Source organism: Diabrotica virgifera, chromosome 9 (genome assembly GCF_917563875.1).
Source record: "Diabrotica virgifera virgifera chromosome 9, PGI_DIABVI_V3a".
Classification (NCBI taxonomy): domain Eukaryota; kingdom Metazoa; phylum Arthropoda; class Insecta; order Coleoptera; family Chrysomelidae; genus Diabrotica; species Diabrotica virgifera.
This window is the reverse complement of record NC_065451.1, coordinates 14,369,554-14,385,844: the sequence shown is the minus strand read 5'-3', so window position 1 is coordinate 14,385,844 and position 16,291 is coordinate 14,369,554. Positions and strand designations below refer to the sequence as shown.

General features: G+C 34.7%; 1 protein-coding gene across 4 annotated transcripts in view; it reads left to right on the top strand.

The window, feature by feature from the left end:
- The window catches only part of LOC114330674 (structural maintenance of chromosomes protein 6), a 29,582-nt gene extending 14,130 nt beyond the window's left edge, over positions 1-15,452 (top strand). For 3 of the 4 annotated variants that reach the window (XM_028280082.2, XM_028280083.2, XM_028280081.2), the window contains exons 2-4: positions 596-2,154; positions 7,446-7,984; positions 11,749-12,992. In XM_028280082.2, coding sequence (XP_028135883.2) covers positions 621-2,154; positions 7,446-7,984; positions 11,749-12,873 — 3,198 coding nt within the window. In that variant the 5' untranslated portion in view covers positions 596-620 and the 3' untranslated portion in view covers positions 12,874-12,992. Of the gene's footprint in view, positions 1-595; positions 2,155-7,445; positions 7,985-11,748; positions 12,993-13,492 lie in introns of those variants that run through there. The other variant, XM_050661676.1, reaches the window with a different exon arrangement.
- Positions 15,453-16,291: the final 839 nt, after the last annotated feature.

Below are 16,291 nucleotides of genomic sequence, written 5' to 3'. Positions count from 1 at the left end.
GTTCTTTTTATTCTTCCTACAGAAACTGCTAGCAAGTAAATACCTATCGATATTTATGTATCTGAGATTTGCTTCACTCTGCCAGTGCTCTGAGAAGCAGACAACGTCAAAGTTAAATTCCAACAAAAATAAATCAATCATTTCTATTTTATTTGCTAAACATTGAACATTAACATGGAACACACTCACCAAGTTATCGCCAATTAAAATATTATTATGTTTTTCAGGAACTTCTAAACTTCCTACGTTGACAGCAATATTTTTTCCATTTGTGTTAACTAGTCCTTTTCCAATACGGCTGCACTGTTTTGAAAATTTCGTTTAAATTTAAATCTTCGAACAATTGCCCCTTGGGGCCTAAAGCCAAGCATCTTCATAGACTTCTGTATTGTACTGGAAATGTGTGATTTATAGCTAAGGGCGGAGTCAAGGATCACACCTAGATCCTTAGTTTCGATTATTAGTAAGGTCAGATTGCAAAATTCAAACTCTAACAAAATTTCAGAAGCCACTATAATTTTTTATTTCCTAACCTTTTCCTAACTTTTTTTAACTTATTTCTGTGCAGTCTCATATTTGATCCTATTTCTTTCAGGATATTAACAGTGAATCTCACAAGGATGTCGTCCAGGAAAAGAAAACCATTCAGCCAGCTCTCTGGAGACGAGACCCAAAATGCTGTGGCAACCAAAAAGTCCAAAGTGGCCGAACGTACATGCGAAAGACGTGCCGGAACCATAAACTGCATGATTCTAAAAAATTTCATGTGCCACTCTCATTTAGAAGTTAAATTTGAGAATATAATTTTTGTGACTGGTAGAAACGGCAGTGGAAAAAGTGCTATCTTAACAGCATTGGTTCTAGGCCTTGGAGGTAGAGCTACGCTTACTAATAGAGGTAGTAGTGCTAAAGGGTTCGTCAAAGCAGGAAAACCTTCGGCTAGCATAGAAATTGAAATTTGCAATGAAGGACCTATGGCTTATAGGCAAAGCGTCTATGGTGATGCTATCCATGTAATTCGAACTTTAAACGCCAATGGGGGAGGCAGTTATAAGGTACGCTCCGCCAATGGTGAAATAATATCTACACAAGCTAGCGAAGTTCACAACATAACAATAAATTTGAACATTCAAGTAGATAATCCTATATGTATATTGAACCAAGATACCTCTAGGAATTTTCTAAGCAGTAGTAACCCTAAAAATAAGTATACGCTATTCGTGAAGGCTACTAAATTAGAAACGCTTGAAATAGAGTACAAAAAAATACAAACTAATAAGAAAGAGTCTGAGAGGGTAATGAGAGAGAAAACTGAAGCATTTCGTAAACTTCAAGAAGAGATTAAGAGTTTGAAAAGAAAAATAGAAAATCACAAGTCTATATTATCGTTAAAAGATCAGAAGGAATTGCTACATAGAGAACTAATGTGGGCAAAGGTTAGAGACATCGAAGATGAATTAGAAAACCTACAAAAGAATGTTGATGCCCTAAATGAAAAACTTGCAAATTTCCAAAATACATCAGAGAAAAGATTAGCAGAGTTGAATAGTTTCACAAAAAACATACAGGGAAAAGAAACAGAGAAGAAGGAATTAGAGGCACAGTTAAATATTTTAAAAGAGCCACTAAATGACATTCAGTCTAAAATAGATGACATGCAAAGGGATCTTTCAGCTAAAAAGAGATCAAAACACCAAATTTCGACTTCGATACAAAACAAAAATTCTGATATTGCTTCTTTAGAAAAAGATATCGCAGCGTCTAAAGAAAACATGTCCAAAGTTGAGAAAAGAAAGATGGAGAGAATAAAAACCCTTGACGGTCTTCAAACTAAATTGAAAGGTATGGACGACCACTTAGAAACCGCCAAAAACGATTTGTTTCAGATCAGGGGTGACCTTTCTCATAAAGAAAACGAAGAGACAGCCATTAAAGAAGAAATTCGTGAAATTGATAGAAATATGAATAACGAAAAGGAAAATTTAAATGCGTTAAGTTCAGAGTCTGGGAATACGTTGTTGTTGTATGGTAGAGATATGCCCGGCATCAAGAAGATGATACAGCAGAACATAAGGAATTTTCGGCAAGAACCAAGGGGTCCTCTAGGTTCCTATATTAAAATAAAAGATAAAAGATGGACGGTTGCTGTAGAGGGTGAGTATTTACATGATTTTTTTTATATATGATTCAGATACAGGGTGTTTCTGTGGTAAACGGAGATACTTAATGCATAAGCGGTTCTAGATCACATTTATTTGCTCTAACAGTTTTTATAACTCAGATACAGGGTATTTATCGATTTTACTCATGTCTTTCTGAATCAATAACTTTAGAATCACACTGTATTTATTCATTAAAATCATCCTCATTCAAATCCCAAACGACCCACTTATTACTAATCACAATAGAAATCCAGGTCCGGATTAACAAAAAAACATTGTTCTTTATAGTAATCTTCCGACTCTTCTTCTGATACTTATTTTATTTAGACTTTTCGTTGGTATTTTTCCTTTAGGGTTTCAATTTTTTCCACGATTTAGATTTTCATGCTCCTGATTATTACAGCAAAGCAAAGCGATACGGTAAGAAATATTATTTACAGTAAAACCTGCCATATCCGGATCAATGTGGCGACAGACCGATCCGGATATGAAAAAATCCGGATATCAAGACCACTACTTCTTTTATAGTCTCTAAAAACTTTTTCTCCTTCATACATTCCAGTAATCAACGCCGTCAATAACTTTCATCGATAGACGCGTTTTATAGATTCTATACTATCTTGATCTATAGACTTACAGAGGGATGTCACATTTGGGGGCAAAAAGACACTTTATTTCGCTATCTTTTAGTTCTTTTGGGTCGGGATGAGAGAGTGCGTTATCCAACAGCCGAAATGCCTTCCTCAGTAGATTTCGGTAGATGCGGAGAGCAGAACAGTCCGGATGTGGCAGGATGTACTGTATTTTTCTTTTGCCCTTCTTAATTTTATTTCTCTATTTTGCTCTTTTTACTTTTGGATGTCTTCTGGGGTTGACAGCCTAATAAGACCCGACCTAGTAGACGACATGAAAAACCTAGATATCTCAAAAAAACTCAAAGCTTACGAAATAGCCCAGTAAATGACCGGTTTGGCGTGTAATTTTCAGGGGCAAGACGGATTTGCTTGAAAATTTGGATTTAGGTTCTACTTACCCTATATTTCAAAGTTGAAATTGTGCCGTTGGTTGCTTTTACTTGGGGGGTTGAAATTTACCTCTTCTCGGGGATGAAAAAACATATGTTTAAAATAAGTCTGAAAATGGATAAATTGACTAATTCTAAGCAACTTTTGTTCTATAAGGTTTTTTAATTGCTTTAATACTTTTCGAGTTATTTGCGAGTGAAAATGTGCATTTTTCAACAAAAAAAAACACGTTTTCTGGCAGTGTTTCGCAAATAACTAAAAAAGTAAGTACTTTGTCGAAAAAAATATTCTTAGAAAAAATATAGCCTGTAAAAAAAAGGAACAAAATGGTGTATTCACTTGGACTATAAACCCAGAAGGAGCAAAGTTGTATATCATGAAAAATACGTTCTTACTCGTATAATTCCGAATCGAATGTTTCAAGCTGAAGTAACCAAAAAATGAAGCACTTTTCGCAGAAAACTCATAAATACTCTTTTAAAGTGTCTAAAAATATATTTATTTTTCTTTTTCATAAAAGTTTGTAGCGTCAAAATTATGCGAGTTACGCTCAAAATAAAGTTGGCCCGTTTTTTTTTATATATAATAAGTCGTGAAAATCTCCCCCTATTTAACATGCCAAATGAAATTAATCGTTACTGCTTTACCATTTACTTTATATATGTATTGCTAATATGATCTGTAAGTTTGACCGGTTTGAAGTGCTTATTTTTGGAAAAATTTGGTTTTATATTAAAAAAACTTTTTTTTTAATTTTGGAAAAATTACACTCTTTTCAAAATAACTTCAAAAGTATTAGTGTTACGAAAAAACTCAAACAGTAAAAAAATATAGTTTTTACTCGCATAAACACTCCTTTTTTTAAATTTTATGTAAGATAAAAATTGGGTAAGATATGGCTGTTCAAAATTTGCATACATTGGTGATTAGTAACTCGTTCAAGCCCTTTTAACACAAACTCTTTAAAAAAAAAGGGATTAAAAAAATATATTTAAGTATTCTTATTGCCCTTAGAAAAACCTACAAATTGGTTTTTTTTAACACTTTATAGCTTAAAAAGTAACTTAGTTATGAGTAAAAAACCAACCACATACAGGATGGGGCATTAGTGCGAGGAAGTTCAATTACTCGTTTGTAGTAAGAGATACGAAAAAAGTTATTTAGATAAAGTTGGGGCACAGATAGGACCATACCCTAAATATATTTTCAAATATACAGGGCCACTCGTATTGACAGGGTGACACAAACCTATGTTTTTTTAAATGAAATACTCTGTATATTTTTGCATTTTTGGATTCTCCTTGATGTCTTTTCTCTTAAAATAAAGGATTTTGTACTATTATATGAGATAGTTTAAAAGATATTTATCTATGGTTTTTGTCATTTCGTTGTAAGTCCATAACATATCGAGGATACATTTATATTTTAAAATAACTTACATATAAAATCAGAGTTTGTAGTGAATTTTGAGAGTAAACTAAATGTAAGGCCAAATACTTACCATGCCGGGTTAGTATAATAAGGTTTATTTTCCTGGTTTTTCCCTCGTGACTTATGAGATTACTAACACGAGAATTTTGATCAAATACTACAATTTTTACTACAAAAGTTAAAGTTGATTTACAGAGGAAAGGACTATCTTCCAATAAAGTTGTCGAAGCAACGCAACTCATAAATATTGGCAGTATCATTTTAGTCATCGAATTTATAATTTATAATTCAAGCAATTGAACTCCGTAATTATGTTAATGTTAACATTACTGAATGGAGAGTTGAATAACCTTTCAAATACGCTACCACACGAGTCCTATTCCCTATTTAAAGATAAGGGGTGGGGGAAGTGGAAGGGAGGGGGTTGACAAATGACAGATGTATGTACCGTAAAAATGTGTCCCCATTAGATCAAAAATCAACCTGTATCGTCATTTCGTTAAAATCTAATAAATACTGCCAAATATCAAGGTGGACTGTTTTCTTTGGCCAACACTGTATACACAATGCAACTATTCGAATTTCTTCGCAAGGGGTAATTTTTATAACGGTAGAAATTATGTGGCAAAAAATTTAATCAGTAAAGGAATCTAAGTTTAATGTGACCGTATAATTAGATAATTCCAAATTGCTTGAATTTACAATTATATGATTTTTTTATCATAGGGGTAGTTTTGACCCCTAAAAAATAAAAATCAACTAACGGCAGTATTCAAATTTTAAAATTAAAGGGAAGTATAACCTAAATCCAAATTTGAATGCAAATCAGTAACGACATGGTATTCAATTACATTATTTGTTTGAATTGTAACTATTCTAGGGGGTGAAATTTAAGGGTTAAACTGTGATAAAATCTTAAACTATGTTATTTCATGTTAATTGACATTCATTCATTTTATTAAAATATGATTTGGATCAACTACCCGCTTTAATTTACAATTATACGATTTTTTTATAATAGGGGTTGTTTCCTCCCCTAAAAAATAAAAAGCAACCAACGACACAAATTCAACTTTGAAGTGGAGGGTCAGTAGAGCCTAAATCCTAATTTTCATGCAATTCGGTGCTGCCCCTTAAAATTACACGGTATCGCCGTATTTCCCGTTCATTTTACTGGGCTAAAAATGACAATGAAATAGCAACTGGAGTACGACGGGGCGAGTTTCTTTTAGCATCACTATTTTTTAATGTTGCTATAGAAGGAACGATAAGAGCTACCGAAATAAAAGGTACAATTTATAAAATCGACGTCACATCTTGTAGAGTACGCTAACAACATAGCATTGATTAGCAGAAACCTAAACATAAAATAAAAATTTTATTTTTAATTCAGTTGCAATGCGAAGGCAAAACAATCTTACTTTTCAATTAGAATACGGAGTGCAGTCCAGTCCTCTGAATCACGATTTTCGGCTCGTATTGGAGCCTCATCGGAGAGAACGTAGGCTTGTTCTCCATACCCCAATTGATCAGCACTGAGAGATTTTCCCACCCATTGCAACTGAAGTGAAAATATTAGGTGACTAGCGTCATCTGGCAATTAAAAGATGAAGTTTTCGATCCTAATATTTTGCGAAGTTGTGCAAGGAAGCATCCAAAAGGGGTTTGACAATAATAAAAATAAAACAAAATATCTAATATGCTCAGGAAAAAATACAGTTAATGTGACGAGATTAAATGGCAATTATGAGTTTGAAAAGGTAGAACACGTTAAATATCTTGATGTCTCAGTTAATGGAACTAATGATAGAAACATAGTAATCAATGAAAGAAACCTGGGAGGGATCAGAACCTATAGGAAATACAACAACTTCCACAAAGATAAGAAGCTTACTCAGAATACTAAACTGAAGCAATTAGACCATTAATCACATGGTGCTGAAGTAATGTGTCTGACACAGAAAGGGGAATATTGAGGATCGCAGAGATAAAAATCATTCGGAGGATAGCAGGCCCACTAAACTAAGGTAATAATGAACTTAGAAAACAGATGAACTACGAAGTAAGAGAACTTTTGAAAGGGGAAGACATCGTCATATTTATCAAGGCATAGGGACTCAGATGAATGGGACATATAGAAAGGAGAAATGCAGAAGCAGTTATCAAGAAAATCACCAAATGGAGATCATATCAGGAAGACAGAAAGGAGATGGGATAACCAGATAATTGAGGACCTTAAGAAGATGTGAGCTAGATAATGGATAACCATAAGCAAAAAAGGAAAGAATGGAGAGATATTGTAGAAGACGCCAAGTCACACAACCAATTGTAAAATCAAAATGTTAATACTGACTGATTCCCTGTGACAAATGAATCGGAAGAGTCCAACGAGGACAGAAATACTGTGCTAGGAATGTAGATACCATGATGTTAATGATGATGTCTTCTGGCGATTAGGTGTTCCTACTTTTCATATATAGAATTTTCTTTTCTTCAATACATTTCTTGGCTTCTTCGTTTATTTTACTTTGTGTTGAGTATTTCTTTTCTCGAGTTCTGAACCTTCTAGTGCTGTATTTTACATACTCGAACTTTGCTGAAACCAAACTTCCGTAATTTCTGGTCAACCCTCATCTGGAGAAGGTGATTTATAGATTCTTCTTGCTGTAGATGTATGTTGAACTTAATTTCTTCTTCTTTCCCTTCATTTTCTACTTGGCGTTCCTCCTTCTTTCTAACTTGGGTGCACAACATGTAGGGAAATCCCCTGTCTGTCTTATACTATTACTTGGTAGGTAAAGAACTCAATATTGTAATATTTTTTTAGGACATCTCACACCTTCCCTTCTTGGTGCCTTTGTGGTCGATAATAAAGAAGACAATCAGCGCCTTCGAGAAATCTTCAATAGGGTGCTAGGAAAGAGTAACCACCCTCAGATTATAACTTCCAAATTTATTTCGAAGAAACATAATGTTTCCGCTCACTTGGTCGTTGAGCCTTCCGATTGCAAGAGTTTGTACAACGCCATCGAGATCGACGACCCCGTCGTATCCAACGCCATCGTCGACAACAGCAGTCCGGAGAATATTCTGCTGATACCTTCTGACACCAGAGCTCAGGAGCTACTGTCTGACAGAAGGAACGTACCTAGAAACTGCAATCAAGGGGTTACCATTAAAGGTGATAAGTATTATCCCGATCCGAACTATAAATCATACGCATCATCATACCATCGGGCCAAATTTCTGCAAGTCGACACCAAAGAAGCCACCCAGCAGTTGCAGCAAAACATCAAGCAGTTGGAGAATAAGTTTGCCGCTAAAGTTCAGGAATTGCAGGAACATAGAGCTACTATGAGAGAACGGGTAAGCTAATATACCTATATACACTCACCGGCACAAAATTCCGCCACACAAAATTTTTGATTAAGTTTGACAATTTATAACTTTATTATTTGTACTCTGATTTTCAAGATTCTTGCATCAGTTTATAGGTACATGTTTTGGTGTCGTTTGGTATGATTTCGGTAACAAAAATTTTTTGTTAGATGGTATTTTCTACTAACTTTAAAAAATTCTGTAGAAAAATTGGAGGGCTGATTTTTTTACATACTTCTTGTGTATTATCCTGGAGACATTCCTAATAGATATCCTAAAGACACTAATTTACTCATAAACATAAATATCTTAAATTGAGGTTGGATTGATAAGATTATAATGGCCCGCATGCAGCCCAGATCTAAATCCTATTGAGAATTTATGGGTGACTTAAAAATAGCTATTCACCGTCTCCTAGGCCTCCAGAAAATTTGGTACAGTTATGGCCCTGGTAGAGGAATATCGGGCTATTCCCCAGGCAAGGATAACACATCTTTATTCGATGCCAAATAGATTGCGAGCAGTCGTTGCTGCGAGAGGTGGACATATCCGCTATTGAATTGAATTGTTGTTAATTTTGTTTTGTGTTCTTAATTTTAGTGCGTTTAATATTTTTAATTAAGTAAACCTTTAAAGCAGTGTTTTTATTTACAGCTATTAAAAGAAAAGAGATATTCGGATAATTCAAAAAACAAAATCTTAGGGATACCTCCAGGATAATACAAAAGGAGCATGTAACAAAATCAGCCCTCCAATTTTTCCACACAATTTTTTAAAGTTAGGACAAAATACAACGCTTCCATTCACCCCCTTATAATGCCATCTAAGCAAAAAATTTTTGTTACCGGAATAATAGCAAACGACATGAAAACATGTACTTACAAACTGATACAAGAATCTTAAAAATCTTAGTACAAATAATAACGTTATAAATTGTCAAACTTAATCAAAAATTTTGGGTGGCGGAATTTTGTGCCGGTGAGTGTATATTTTTTACACAGTACAGTATATAATTTGAGCTAAAGGTAGTATCCGTTAGAATCTATGTGAAATTCCAACAAGAATAATATTAAAATCTTCGAGTTACCCAAGTCAATGCCAGCTGTTAAGCTTAAGTTATTTATAAAAGTTGTTCTGATTCTATTGTATCTACGGTATTGTAAATCCTTTTTGTGCGACTCCTTATTTCTTCATTTCGGATGTGATCTAGTTTGGATATCCGACATGCTCTTCTTGGATAGTCCATTTCTACCACTTCCACTTCTCTTTTATCGTCATTTGCCAACATTCATATCCGTACATCAAAATTACTTTACAACCGACTTGTAGATTGTCATTTTTGATTGTAAATTAATTTTAGGAGACCAAAGTAATGAGTTTAGTATCTGTACCACATTTCGACCTTGTTATATTTTCTGCTGAATGTCCCGTTTCGATGTTCCTTCCTTCACTATCACTGTCTCTAAGTATTTAAATGCGTCGATTTTTTTATATCTCTAATCGAGAGTTGTAGGTCTCTTTATTCGTCATTTATTTTAAGATATTCCGTTTTGGTTAATGTTGATGGTGAGTCCCCAATTTTCGTATTCTTTGGTTAACTTTCGAGTCATACAATCCACGTCTTCCTCATCGTTTGCCATAATTCCTTGATCGTGTATGAAGAAAAGATTTGTTATGTACTTGTTCCCATCCCAGTACATTTTCTCCTTCAGTTGTGTTTAATCTCAAACATTCTATTTTCATATCCGATATTAAACAATCTTTTTATCACCCTGTATATCACATGAACGCAATTGTTTTTGTATAATTACAGGTACTACCTGCTAATTTAGTTTAATTATTGCAAATTATAAACAATATTTTTGGCTAGGGCACACTAATTTTGCTGACTAAATAAAAACCTTTGTTCTTTGGTCGCGTGGGCCATGACCCAATGCATCTTGCCGCTAAGAAAGAGTATACATTAGAATTATTCATTCGAGTCAATTCAACCAGTCAAGATGTGCCTTTAAATGCATTCCTTCGATTCACTTGAAACAATCAACATGTAGTCTCATCAATGATTATCAATTTAACAGTTAAACCAGTCGCAGTAAGGCTCCGTCAATCGGTAGCATTTTAAGGCCTCCCGGGTGGAGTGTGTAGTTAGAGAAATAAAGTTTCATCTTTAATTTATTGTTTCACTTACAGCTTTGCCGATATTATACAGTTGTTTAATCCTCCTTGATTTTGAATAGAGTTGGAGATAAAGAACATCCTTGCCTCAAGTCTTTTGTGACAGGAAATTTTAATGACACTTTTTGCATTTATCTACATGTTCGATATATGTTGATGTATGCATTACTTAGGCCTGCGTTCATAAATATTTCAAATAATCGTTTTAAGGGTACTCTATCATGGGCTTTCTGTAAGTCAATGAACACTAAAAGAGTCGGTCAATTTCTGGCTGTTCTTTTCTCTATAATTTGTTGAAGTACAAATCTGGACCTCGGAGGTAAACTACATTATGTCGACATTGTGTTGTTTTGAATAAGTTACTTTAATCCACTTATTTTATTAGTTGGATTATACAAATTGATTATAAAGGGTGATTCATTTAGAGGTACTTTTTTTGGTGAGGATTTGTTGGGATATCGTGTATGAATGGTATCACCTAAAGTTGCTTTCTTATTCAGTATTGTTTGACATTTCATCCTAGAAAGACTTATCTCGGCACAACGTCTAGAAATTATTTAGCTGTATTACGAAAATAGGCGTTCAATGAGGAATGTTTCGGGCGCTTAGAGCAAAAAAAAATGTTTTCCGATGAGGCCTGTTTTTGGCTTAATGAGGACGTGAATAAACCAAATGCCCATATTTGGGTTGATGAGCAACCCAAAGACGTTCAAGAGTTGCCAATACATTCAGAAAAAAACACTGTTTGGTGTGGTTTATGGGCCGGTGTCATCGTCGGTCCATGTATTGGACCGGCCAGGATGTTACTGTGAATGGAGACCATTATCGCGCCATGATAACTGATTATTTGGTACCAGAAATTGAAGTTCGTAGTTTAAGTGGCATTTGGTTCCAAAAATATGGCGCCAACTGCCATACATCCCGTGAAAGCATGGTTTTACTGAGAAAACGGTTAGGTGAGCAATACGCTTCGGACCAGTGACTTGGCCGCCCGTATCCTGTGACATCACACGTCTAGTCGTTTTCCTCTGGGGCTACCTCAAGTCCAAAGTCTACATGAATAAACCGGATACGATTGAGGCATTGGAGGCCAGGATTACTCGAATCACTGGACAAATACCAATCGAAAAGCTCGAACGCGTCATCGAGAATTAGACTTTCAGAATGAACCGTCTTAACCGCAGTCATGGTCAACATTTGAAAGAAATTATCTTTAAGAAGTAATTGTAAAGAATGGTTCTTTTTTACGATAATAAAGATTTTCAAATAAAATTAATTTTTTCATTGTATTTTCTTTTTTAAAAAAGTACCTCCAAATGAATCACCATTTATATTCAGTAAAATATGGTTATATTGTCTTTCAACCAATTATGGGATATATCAGATTTTTATTGACATCCTAAGTGCTCTAAACTTTGTTGCAAACACACGCTAAACACAAGAAATGACATAGGGCAGTTTACCTCCGAGGTCCAGAAATATATTATCAACAGGAGATCTGCCAGAACGGAACCCACTCTGATCTTGTATTTTCTGATATTTCTGAAAACTTATGCTGATTGAACACTTTTTTGCAGATGCTTAGGAGGAACGAGTTGGAGAAGAAAGTAAAAGATGTGAACACAGCCAGAGCTCAAATAAGAAGACAACTCGAAGAGCTGAATTCCAGCGTGGAACCGGAAGTACAAAACGTTCAATTTCTGGAACAAGAGATGGACGAATGCCGACGAACGATCAACCAAAAGCAGGCAGAATTAGAACGAATCAATGAGGAAATCCGAGCCGTCAAGCAAAACATTAACGAAGAAGGAAATAGGACCTCCGATCTAACCAAATCAGTCAAACAATTGGAGGCAAGAATAAGATCTGTCAACGATGAAATTCGAGAAATACGAAGCAAACAAAAAGATATGTCGACCAATGGAGAATTCGATAAAAAAAGGATCAAAGATTACGAATCGAGAATAGAGTCTGCAATGCCAGATATCAGGCAAAAGCAAAACGATTTAGAGAAGTGTACTGGAGAGGCATTAGCCATAGGAGATCGTCTAGAGGAATTGAGAAGAGTACAGGCCATTGCAAAAGAAATTAACGACGTGAAGAATAAGATTTCCAGCATTGAAAGCGAAGCCGAGAATCTAACTGACGTTGTGGACAAACACAATACACTTTCAGACAAGTACAAGAAGTCCGTAGCTATAATGGAGAGCCTCAACGACGACTTGAACGAACTAAGTCGAGCAGTGGACCGAAGAAAGAAGCACTACAAGCTAACCGAAGCTTATTTTGTTACGTTTATGAAATGTTCTTTCGAGAAGATACTAAAACATCGACAGTTTAAAGGAACTTTGGAAATCAACATCGCAGAGAAGAAACTGGATCTGATAGTCATTCCTCAACACGGTTCTCAAGGACAAACAACAACAGCTAATTTGTCTGGTGGGGAGAGGTCGTTTTCCACGGTTGCTTTCCTCTACGCCTTGTGGCAATGCATGGAGCTGCCTTTTTATATTCTAGACGAGTTCGACGTTTATATGGATAAGTTGAACCGTACCAAAGTCATTGATATTCTTCTACACCACGCTCAATCCAAACCTCAGCTGCAGTTTGTGTTTTTGACGCCCCAGGATGTGTCTTTTGTTAACCAAGAGGTGCCGATTTTGAGGTTGGAAGATCCTGAAAGGTTCGATTCTCAAAATTAATATTGTATAGACCATTAATTATAGTTGGTACCAGTGATCATATTGATAAAAGTAGTTTTAAACTCTGATTCACTTGTGATTTTGTTTAATTTTAAGAATTGAACCTATACATATTTTTATATAATTTTTTTCAATGATCCGAGGAAACACAAACAAGCAGAATTGCCTAATAAGAATGTAGAATAAAAAGAAGGCTCTCTTTCTAAGTAGTTAAGTACTCTGTTCTAGCTGGGATAGGTTCTAGTATACAACTGGGCTAAAGCCTTCATGGTCCTTCGAGCCGTATTTTGAAAACAACCCAAATGTGAGTTAAAGGTAGAGTCCATTAGAATATATTTGAAATTCCTACAAGAATATTATAAAAATCTTGTTACCCAGGTCAATGCGAGTTATTAAGTTATTTCGATTCACCTTTATCTTTTGATTTAAACTTTCCGTTTTATGAAGTTAATATATTTGCTGTTCCGTTTATGAAATCCTCTTTCGAGACGATACTAAAACATCATCAGATTAAAGGAACTTTGGAGATCAACATTGCAGAGAAAAAACGGGATATAGTCATTCCTCAACACGGTTCTCAAGGACAAACAACAACAGCTAATTTGTCTGGTGGGGAGAGGTCGTTTTCCATGGTTGCTTTCCTCTACGCATTGTGGCAATGCATGGAGCTACCTTTTTATATTCTAGACGAGTTCGACGTTTATATGGATAAGTTGAACCGTATCAAAGTCATTGACATTCTTCTACACCACGCTAAATCCAAAACTCAGCTGCAGTTTGTGTTTTTGACACCGCAGGATGTTTCTTTTGTTAACCAAGAGGTGCCGATTTTGAGGTTGGAAGATCCTGAAAGATTTGATTCTCAAAATTAATGTTGATTAGCAATAGTCATTATTTATGGTTGGTACCAGTGATCATAGTGATAAAAATAGTTTTAAACTCTGATTCACTTGTGATTTTTTTATTTTTGATAATTCAACTTAGATGTTTACACAAATTTTTTCAATGATAATGATAATACATTCCTTGGCTATCTTTCTTTATGCGACATTTATTTCTTTTGCACCTCTTGACAGGCCTGTACAGGATTTATATTAGCATTTAAAAATTAAATCGATATGAATCGATCCTGGCAGCATCGCCATATGGTGGTTGGGGTTGTTACCCCCGACGAGGGCGTTGATTTGTAAAACACTATTTACCAAACAAGTATTTATTTGTCAACTAAATATACCAGTAACGAGTTGGTGGGCAAAGTCTATATTCTAACTACTTCATGTCTAAATAATGAATGATGAATAAATCATGATATGTGCAATACTTTTTCCGTATCTATAAATAAACTCGTAATTGTTTTGTTATGATTTTGACGACACGATTGTGACCGTGAAATACTCATAATATCAAAATCGCTGACTGAGGTGTTCTCGAACCGATTGGCCTACATTGTGAAATAAATGTCACCTAGTTATTTTACTATAAACAATAATGTTTGTTTAAGACCTTTAAAAATTAAATCGATATGAATTGCTGTTATTTTTGAATGCTAATATAAATCCTGTACAGGCCTCTTGCACATTCGGCACAAATACTATTTCTTCCACCTTTCACTTACACCAAGATATTGTTTTTCAATGGAGAGTTCAGACTCGGCAAATAGTTTTTTATTCAACAAATTTCAAATATTTCACCATTCCATGGCTACTTTCCAGTAGCTTACATTGAGATATCTCAGGCCGCCATTAACTTCATGACTCCATCTTGTCATAGGCCTTTGTCTTCTCTTTTTACTATCTATTGTAGCGCGCCTAACAAGATTTTTGGCATTCTAACTTGGACATATCCTAACCATCTTTGTGTTCTTACTACTGCAATTATATTAGCCTCTTTATACAGGGTGTTAGTAAATAAGTATGAAAAACTTTAAGGGGTAATTCTACATGAAAAAATAATGACAGTTTGCTCGATAAACGTATGTCCGCAAATGCTTCGTTTCCAAGATACGGGGTGTTGCAATTTTTCTTACAAACTGCGAATTCTTTTATTGCTCTAACACCTTTTAATTTAAGCTATGAAAATTAAATTTGGTGGGGTTTAAGAGATAGTTATTGCGCATTTTTTGGCAAACAAATAACAATTCATCATTGGCGCGCCTACGGGTAATGGTCTGAATTTTATTAATGAAAAAAATAGTACGCCACTGAGATATTTCAAATTAAAAATTATTTTTGTATTGCACGTTTAATTTATGATAAAAACCTTTCTTGTCTTTTTTCATATGGTGCATCATTTTTATGCAAAAAAATAAAACTCCTTCGCGCGTATTTTTCATTTCGTAATACATTATCAAGAACTCTCCAATATAATAATGCCAAACTAGAACAATAACAGAAAATATTTCTAAAAAGATTTTAACTATGTGAAAGGCTACAACAAATGTTCAAAATTACCTCCTTTAAAGGTGACAGAGTAATTTTATATTCACCATTGACGCGCGTACTGTTAATGGCCGGAATTTTTTAAAGAAAAAAATAGTACGCCACTGAGATATGTCCAATTAAAAATCATTTTTGAATTCCTCGTTCAATTTACGACAAAAATCGTTTTGGTCTTTTTTTCATATGAGGCGCCATTTTTGTACAAAAAAATAAAATATCTTAACGTTTACAAAGTATTTGAAATTTTCTATGCATATTATGGTAGGGGAGCAAAGTATGCTAAATGTGCAGTCACTCTAGCGTTATGGGGACCTATTGGGTTGTGAAGAGTTGGTCCTAAAACCAAAAAAAAATTAAGTAAAATTTTCCATTTTAGTGGGCGCTTGCCATTTTTTAATTTAATTTTCCATTTCCAATAATCGTTTTTTCCGATTATAACGCCATCTATCCATAATTCGAAAAAATGTTTCGAATAAAAGTTACTTATTTTTACGTAAGGAATCCAAATCTGCAATAAAAAATGGGGCCTTCTATTTAAGATTTTAAAGTATCCCCTCACCCCACCTCCTTGGGGGTCGTGTTTGGTTCCATTCGATAGATTTTTTAAAAGTATCGAATAAGTGTATTTTACAGTTTTTCGATCTGATGTTCATTTCGCGAAATATCGCGGGATTCGTATTTAAAATATTAAATTTACCCCCCACCCCTCTCCGTGGGAAGTCGTGTTTGGTATCATTCGATAGATTTTTAAAATATATTGAGCACTTATTTTTTAGTTTTTCGATCTGTCATTTATTTCGCGAAATATTCGCTTTTTTCTTGTGAAACTTTGTGACTCACCCATTTCCTTACGCCCCGCCCAAATCGTCAGATTTTTGAAATATACACTCTTTTGCATGTACTTAACTTACCTTATCTTATCTGACAATTTCGAGTATTTTTAAGGATAGATTTTTTTTTCGGGCCACCCTTAACGAACA